This window comes from Protomyctophum bolini, assembly GCF_963924005.1.
Source record: "Protomyctophum bolini genome assembly, chromosome: 20".
Taxonomy (NCBI): domain Eukaryota; kingdom Metazoa; phylum Chordata; class Actinopteri; order Myctophiformes; family Myctophidae; genus Protomyctophum; species Protomyctophum bolini.
Genome location: NC_137881.1, coordinates 14501670 through 14510952, shown reverse-complemented (window position 1 = coordinate 14510952; position 9283 = coordinate 14501670). Strand labels below are relative to the sequence as shown.

The 9283-nt window shown below is 41.2% G+C and overlaps 1 protein-coding gene across 1 annotated transcript; it reads right to left on the bottom strand.

Annotated features, from left to right (window-relative positions):
* Positions 1 to 448: 448 nt before the first annotated feature.
* Positions 449 to 8702, bottom strand: cnpy4 (canopy FGF signaling regulator 4). Its single transcript, XM_080792122.1, has 6 exons — positions 8492 to 8702; positions 7791 to 7917; positions 7063 to 7159; positions 4012 to 4134; positions 3124 to 3241; positions 449 to 2555 (listed from the first exon to the last, which is right to left on the bottom strand). The coding sequence occupies exons 1-6, from the start codon at positions 8580 to 8582 to the stop codon at positions 2446 to 2448; spliced, it is 666 nt and encodes a 221-aa protein (XP_080648248.1). The 5' UTR covers positions 8583 to 8702; the 3' UTR covers positions 449 to 2445.
* Between the last annotated feature and the right edge of the window lie 581 nt (positions 8703 to 9283).

Sequence of the window (9283 nt, the reverse complement as noted above, 5' to 3'; positions counted from 1 at the left end):
AAAATTATGTCAGGGAATAGGGATACACAGTATATGTCTTTCATTTGCATTGCATCTCCCCCCCAAGCTTTTATTTTCGTTCGAGTAATAGTACAACTCTAATAGTATTACTTATAATAATGTAATTAAAGATAACTTCATTCAGATTTATTTATTTTTATTTCATTTTCCAGATTTTTTTTTCTTCTTTTTTTTTAGATTTTCATTGGTGGGCCAGTCATAATGGTCCCGCGGGCCTGAGGTTGAGTATCACTGATGTACAGGATGAATATAAAATGTGAAATAAATGCCATAGCATGGCTTCACATTCAAGGTTCTTTATTATTTGTCTTCTGTTACAACAGCCATCAAAGTCAAATGTGTTGACCAATGTGGTTTAGCATTGCTTAACGCACCTGAGAGTAATTAGTTGTAATGAATTACAAAATGTCATGACAGTAAGGCAGACTGCAATGCACACAAAATCATTTATTAACAATAGAAAACTGTACATATTGCATTTTGTAAACATGGTTCAGGAAAGAAATTCATATGCATCAAACCTTTACCATATAAAAGACTCCCTGCACTCACTAATAAAACAATACTGACATGGCATGCACCATAACACTTATCCATTTGTGTTACATAATCTTTGTAGTATATTGTTGTGAAGTTGTAGCGTAATAAAATTGAAGGGAAAGGAGTATAAAGAGATGTAACAGACAATATTAAAGAACTCAACATTTCACAAGGAGGGGCATGCAAGATACAGTAGTGAAGTTTGGTAGAACCTGGCGTTGTATAGCTTTTGGCCATGATATAAGTCCAAATATTGTTGATCATCAGTTGCTCCTGTGATCCATGAGTGGGGAACGATCATCACGTCTAGTTCTAGCACATGCAAACAAACTGGATTCTGCAAATACAATACCTTAGAAATATTCAATAGACTTTAAAATGGTCCTGTTTACTCCATTTTGGTAAAGTGAAATTGCTCTATTCATGTTCTAAGTAGTACATGAATAAAGGCGCTATTTTTAGGAAAGGACTGTTTGTCATCACTGAAAAGGTAGTTCACATCCACTTAAGTGCATAGGTGGGTGCAGAACAAACAAAGGAAAAGGTCAGCTATTTATTGCACTCAATGTTTCGATCAATCAGAAGACAATCCTCAGGAGTCTTCGGAAATGTCTTTCATGATTGAAACCTTGAGCGCAATAAAAAAGGACAGCAGATCTTTTTTCCTAACGGTGTGTGCAGACTATTTTGAAATATTGTTTCAGTTGTTTGTCATTGCTCCCATTCCAGATCACTATGAGCCCAAGCTGTGTATAAGTCTCGATTTCCCAATGCAAATGTGGAAAAGGTTTTCAATGGAGTCGAACATTAAAGTTGCATCGGTGCAACCTTACAACTGTGAATCGTTTGGGGAAAAGCTTCCCAGCGAGGCTACTGCAATAGGCGATTTACCCACATCAATTCCAGCGTCTTTCCCAGATTTCTCAGTATTTTGTTGATTCGATCACTACAACCCAAACCGCTTTCCACTTCATGGCATTGAGAGAACAAAAGTATCGCGCCAAATGCTTCATTTAGTTCTGTGATAACATTTTTAGGAAAGGCCTGTTTGACATCATTCCCATTCCAGCTCTTATTATGAGTCCAAGCTGTGTATGAGTCTCAAAGTCAACTGAACATGAACATCGTGCCAGCATAGCCATCTGGAGTAGAGTATTTATAAAGATTGCCATTTCCACTGCACCGAAGGAGATGTAGATAGTTAATTCAACACAGCGATGATGCCATCTTCATTTTCAGTGTATAGTGTAAATTCGCCATTGAACACTAAATCACAATTTGTGGGGCTTTGTTCACAAAATGCACACTTAGTAAATTGTTATCCATAGCTAAAGCTTAGACAAGGAGGGCATGTATTGGCAGAAATCCAAGTTGTTCACGTTCATACATTGTGTGCTCAAGTGTGATTTTTAGACTGGTTTTGCCGTGCAATTAGAATAAACAGAGAGAGGCAACTGATACAGATACAAAGTTGAACCAAAATCACTTATAAATTGTCCTCAGGAAACCCTTAACACTGCTGGTTGTCTAGAGATTCGATTGCATTCACAGCATTCAAGCTGCCTAATGAGGCACTAGAAACAACCTGGTAGGACAAGACAGTCAGTGGTACCAGGGGGGGGGGTCCCTAAGGAACCGGCTTAAGAACCATAAAGCATTATGTCACACTAGGAGCGTGACACTTTAGTGTGAACTATAATTTAAAATCTCTCCGGCGGTCGGCCTTTGACACAAGTTGGCACCAAGAATAAAGAAGACAGTAAATCACAGAGAGATTTCAACTGTTTTCCATTGTGGAGTTATTTTCCTTCTACTCAGCTGAGCCTTGAGTTAACAAGGAGGTCTTCTGTTGTGGGTTGTGGTTTCTTTGTCAAGGCATTTAGTTCATAGTTCCCCAGCGTCGTGTGTCTTCTCTCCTTCAACGTCGTCACTCATTGCTTCCTTGAGCGCTCCTTTATTGCCCATGTCTCCTTTCCACACCTCCTTCAGACATTCTGTTAGAAGGAGAGAATCATCAACAGGACCAGAGAAGCAGGTGTTTGCATAAGATCAGGAGTCGACAGACGGCAAAAGTCACACTTTTGCAAAAATGTTCACCTCCTTTTTTTCACCCGGGCTTTCTGGTTTGTGTTCTCTAACACCGAAGAGCCCAGAGCATATTCTTAGCCGCAATACATGAGCATCGGCCAGCCAGACAGTATAATGCAGTATGGTCAGATTTCCATTGTCTGTACTGTAGTAAATGCCAGCCAAAAACCGGATGATGTGGACAATATGACTTCCACTCTAAACATCAAAATCTAATCCGGTCACAAACAAATTATAGTTTTGGTCTCTAAACCTTCAAGTCTTTACGAATTAAAACACACTTTCAAGCAACTGAAATATTTTGTAACTTATTTTACCATACTATTTTTCAAATCTAGACCTAAATATTTGAATACTTGATATTGCTCATGAAATAGGAACATTCAATATATTGCCCAGGTCTACTGTGTGTGGGTGTGTGTGTGTGTGTGTGTGTGTGTGTGTTTGTGCGTGCGTGCGTGGTGTGTGTCATACCTTGCTCAGATGACTTGAGGACGTGGTCCTCACAGAGGAATCTCTCCAGTCTCTGGTCTTGATGGTGGAAGTACCACTCCTCTACCATGTCCTCATACTGTTCCAGCATGGTCTCACACTGACAAAACACACACACACACACACACACACACACACACACACACACACAGTTCATATCCAAGCTACGTGAAGCTTCCAACACAAGTTGTAAATGGAGATAGTAATGATAATAAAGATTAAACAGACACACACACACACACACACACACACACACACACACACTTGAGAAATATGGCCTGGACCGCTAGGCACTTAGGCTCCAATGTACTGGTAGCCTAGTTCGAGTCCCGATCCCGATGGCCTTTGTAGCATGTCAGCCCCCCATCTCTCTTCCTGTCTAACTACTGCACTTTCAATAAAGGCATGATAAGCCCCAAAATAAAAAGCATAATTCAAGGTTAAGTGGCTAATCAGATAAAAACCTTTTCGTGTCGATTTGTTGGCACACATACAGTAGTAGGACAAATGCTTCTAGATTATTAACCCATTAAAACCGGGACAGCATCTGTCATTTTAAATTTTAGCTATAGTTTATCAGAAAACTCTTAGGATTTAGAAGGCATTTCGTTGCTGTCAGCAGAAACCTCCATATTCTAACTTTTAGTGTTTTGTTGTAAATTAATGCCCTACTTGTTCATCATACCACCAGCGGCAGACGAAAGCATCAAAAATAACAGATCGACAAGCTCGGAATGCGCGCACACACACACACACACACACACACACACACACACACACACACACACACACACACACACCACACACACCACACACCACACACCACACACACACACACACACACACACACACACACACACACACACACACCTGTTTCTTCATATCCGACACCTCCACAGAGGGCTCGTCCCACAGCTCATATGGAAGGCCCATATCCACTTTAACTCCCTTGTTGACCAGGTTCTTCAACGTACTCATGGTCTGACTGGTGCCCTGGAACCACAACACACTGCTTTTATATTCATCTGGATCTGTGTGACTGACACCGTTTTTGAGTGGTGCAACCACTCCAAGGAACAGCAATGTCTGTGTTCACCTATGTACCTATGTGTCCGCCTATGTACCTATGTGTCCGCCTTAGCCCAACATTTTAGATTCTCGTAGAGGTTTTTTTCGATTCTGACGAATCTTTCTACGAGAGTCTAAACGTTAACCCCGCCCCTAACGTCGAGAATGCAACCTTGGTGCCTTTAAATCACTCTTACCGTGTGTACAAATACAAAATCTAAGCTGCTTTTATTTTTGCCCCACTTGTTTGTGACGTCTACGGAACCATATTAAACCCTGTCAATGCTTATTTTTCAATAAAAAAGGTATTTTAATCCACTCAGTTTCTGAATCCTCCATTGTAAATGCGGTAAACGGCGCAACAGAATATTGCCTGCGCCCCTAGCGGCCAGGGTTCTCTTGCGCATTTACAATGGAGAGAAAAGCAAGATGGCCGCCAGATTCCGAGACAGAGTTGATTAAAATACCCTTTTTATTGGAAAAATAAGCATCTGCAGGGTTTAATATGGTTCCGTAGACGTCACAAACAAGTGGGGCAAAAATAAAAGCAGCTTAGATTTTGTATTTGTACACGGTAAGAGTGATTTAAAGGCACCAAGGTTGCTTTCTCGACGTTAGGGGCGGGGTTAATGTTTAGACTCTCATAAAAAACCTCTACGAGAATCTAAAATTTTGGGCTATGTCCGCCTATGTGTTAATGAGCACAAGTATGACTATTGATACCAGTCGGGGCGCTGTCTTTGTGAGAAGAGTAGAGAGACTTCACTTCAGCCTATCTTCATATAATTGGTTCTCACTATAAATTGGACCAATTTTCTGTCTACTTTCGTCTTAGAAGAGGGGAGAGAGAGAGAGAGAGAGAGAGAGAGAGAGAGAGAGAGAGAGAGAGAGAGAGAGAGAGAGAGAGAGAGAGAGAGAGAGAGAGAGAGAAAGCAAGCAAGCACAAGGTCTCATGATGTGTTTCATGAACCATTAGTTGAGAGTTAGGGCATCATGACATTCAGCCCGGGAGGCTATTGGGTGGGGGGGCACTGCACACGCAGATTAGACTCACCAACGGACCGACATGCGGAAACAACGGTAGAACATGTGCTGCTCTGTGCTTGCGGTTAGGGTTAGGTTAGGGTTAGAGGTAGGTTGTCGGTCTAATGACAGTCTGACCGATAGTATGTCTAAACTAAAGCCTGTACGTGGTCCACTCAAAACTCAAAAATAGGTAGTCATAAATTGAGGGAGATGTTATGCAATGGACGGACTGCATGAAAAACTCATGCTGTGCTCTTTCCTGTTGATTTGCCTCTGTTTTGATATATTGCACTGAATTAGCTTGGCAGCTAAAATTAATATAGTAATTACTGAATCAAGCAACTTAAAAACTGTCTGTGGGTGTTCACATAAGCCTGAGTAGACGATAAAATGTCCAAAATGTTTTTTGAAAGTGAAATATCCCTTTAAGAAAAGTAATGTAGTTAAGTATGACAAGTAAAAGTTCAATAATATACAAATATCAGGTTTTTCATAGTGCAATATATCAAAACAGAGGCAAATCAACAGGAAAGAGCACAGCATGAGTTTGTAATGCAGTCCGTCCATTGCATAACATCTCCCTCAATTTATGACTACCTATTTTTGAGTTTTGAGTGGACCACGTACAGGCTTTAGTTTAGACATACTATTGGTCCGACTGTCATTAGACCGACAACCTACCTCTAACCCTAACCTAACCCTAACCGCAAGCACGGAGCAGCACATGTTCTACCGTTGTTTCCGCATGTCGGTCCGTTGGTGAGTCTAATCTGCGTGTGCACCCCCCACCCAATAGCCTCCCGGGCTGAATGTCATGATGCCCTAACTCTCAACTAATGGTTCATGAAACACATCATGAGAGCTTGTGCTCTCGCTCTCACTCTCTCTCTCTCCCCTCTTCTAAGACTAAAGTAGAATTGGTCCACTTTATAGTGAGAACCAATTATATCCTCTCTCTCTCTCATTAGTAGGCAACAGTGCAGCACTCTCTCTCTCTCTCTGGCATAACAGCGCCCCTACTGGTACTAATAGTCATACTCGTGCTTATTAACACATAGGCGGACACATAGGTACATAGGCGGACACGGACATTGCTGTTCCTTGGAGTGGTTGCACCATTCAATAACTTTAAACTCCATTTCAACCATGATAGATTCATCCAAAATACCCGTAATTGTTTTCTGGTGACTCATACTGCCCTCCTAATACGTGAGGGGCCGTGTTTTTTCATTTACTGTTTTCATTTATTTGTAATAAGTATTTCACATTCGTTCACATAAGTAGACAATAAAATGACCAAAAGTTATTTTTGAGTGGTGCAACCACTCCAAGGAACAGCAATGTCCGTGTTCCTGTGTTGGTTCACCCACCTATGTGTTGGTTAATGAGCACCAGTATATGACTATGAGTACCAGTAGGGGCGCTGTTGTGCCAGAAACAGAGAGAGGGATAGTGGTGCACTGTTGCCTGCTAATGAGAGAGAGAGAGAGGTGGGGGGGGGGGGGGGACAGACTCTTGAGCTACATCATACTATAGTAATAAAAACACTGTCCTTTGGTTCTCAAAGTGGGGACGCCCAGGGGTCTTTGGAGTGTTCCAGAGGGTCCCCAGCTAAATTGATGACAGTTAGCTAGGAACAAAATGGACCCTTACAGCTCTGTAACTCTTGAGAGCGTACAGACGGAACCAAATGGTTCCAGTGTACACTCTCAGTGTTATGGGGTTATCTGTGGCCTTAAAGCATACCAAACAGGGGGTCATTGAGAACCCATGTTGGTGTTAGCCATTTTTAGAATCTGATCTCAGGTCAGAATGGGTTAACCTTACCTTGGCATAGCGCAGACTGCCAGGCCTCTCTGCGTGGACACTATACTGCAGGATGCCTTCACAGATGTTATCTACAGCCTCTGTCAGCCGCGTCTCCCTGAAACCACAGCCAAGAAAAAACAGGTTCTAATTTCCAAGTGAATTCTGTAGGGCAAACTAACTACTAGCAGTGAACAGCAGTCTGAGTGGAAATGCATACAAATGAATACATTAATTTAATTATCTAGAGTACAGTATACTCCTTCAAACTCATTAAGTTATACACCTTCAAACAGGCAATATGATAAATAACGTAAATATACAAAGAAACGACATATTTAATCATTTTATACTTTTTTTTCACAAAAACAATCTACAAGCTAACGTGAGATTGTAAAATATCGGCTATTTCCACTATTTATAATTGTTTGAAATGTTCAATGTGGAGATTATGCAAAGAAAACTGCAATTACCTCAAATAAATGTGACAGAATAAGACGGCTTCATACCACTGACCATGCAGTGACACAGGTACTCTACCTACACAGTATTTATGAAGCGGCTAGTACAGTATATCGTACAGTATGTACTATAAAGCAGTAGTTCTCAAAGTGGGGTCCAGGGGAACTCAGGGTTCCATGAGTGGGTTCCAATACTCTCAGAGTTATGGGGGTCCTTGAAATAAATAAACAAACTTTGAGAACCACGTACTGCAATAAAGTACTATTCGTTGAGGAAAGGCAACTCACGAGGTGTTGTATTTGATCTTACGCTTCCGTCTGCCCGTGGCCAGAACTTCCCCCAGCTCCAGAACCTCTTTAGAACGGCCCGTCTTGTCCAGTGCTGCCTGCAGCTCCACTGTCAGGAACTTACACACTGGACACATAACAGGGAGAATATACTACAGCTTTAGTTTAAATAGATTCCTGAAGAGGAAAGATTTTGTTTATTATTTTCAGTTTTACTGTCCATTATGATGAAAAAAATATTATTTTAGTAGAATGTAATTTGAAAGGCACGTTCTATTTAGCAGATATTATATGTAAGGCACAGGGAAGAAAACAATTTATTTGGATGAAATGGAGTTTGAAAAACATTTTGGTTGCATTATATTGTTTGGTGCATATACACGACATTAATCAATTCATTCATTTTATAACGGGTATGAAATACACTCTTGTAGTCACTCAGTCTCTCTCCCTCCCTCCCTCCCTCCCTCACACACGCACGCACACGCACACACACACACACACACACACACACACACAAAAGATACGATACCACAGCGTCAGCGACAGCTGTTCATAAACCAACAGCAGGCGAACGAAAGTCATTCAATAATAGGCTACATTACAGACACTATATACAGCAACGTCTGTGTTATTAGTAATAAACGCATTTAGCAGGCGATAATCATGTTACCATGCAGTTATAGACGCTCATATAATACCCTCGCATTTGTTCGGCAGCCTCTCGTCCTGCTCTGCAAACGTGAAGAAGCTGCAGCAGAGCGAGACGAAAACCAACAAAAAGAGATCCATTTTGGACAAACTTTTGAAAACTCAAACTCTTTTTGTGTTTGAGTTAAGTCTGTTAAATTAAAGTTAAATTAAGTCAAAGTAGCCACATCATCATCTGAGAAGTACAAGGTAGAACGCATGCGCAGTACATCCCCTTGACTCGAGGAGCAGATAGATTGCTCTGGGCTGCTGGTTCGATTTAGGATGATAAATCGATAGTAGAACACATTGATGGGCTTGTTTTTGTAGTTGCTGAATTTCAATAATTTGGGGTTTAGGCCTATGGTTTAGGCTTGTAGTTACACTAAAACCAGTGGTTCTCGTCTCAAACATTTTCATGTCACGGCGGACCCCCAAATTAGCCTACCGTATGTATTTATCTACACAGTGTGTCTGTGTGTGGTTAGTTACACAGACCCCCGTGGCCCCGTCTGAAAATATTTTAGGGACCCACAGCCCTGGGTAAGATGAGCCAGCGGGTAAGACGGTGTCACGGTAGACCCTCCTCTATGGGTAAGTTGAAATCTAGTAAGCGTCCATTTACAAGTGAAGTTGGGAAGCACGAAAGTAGAAAACATTCTTTTACACAAAAAACTTTTTTCCCCCCTCATAGTAAGATTTCGACACATCAGGAAAAAAAGAAAAATCACTTTCAGGCTATAACAAAGCAAAATGTACCCAGGTCTAAACTTTGATATCATACATGTTGGTGATTTGTCAAT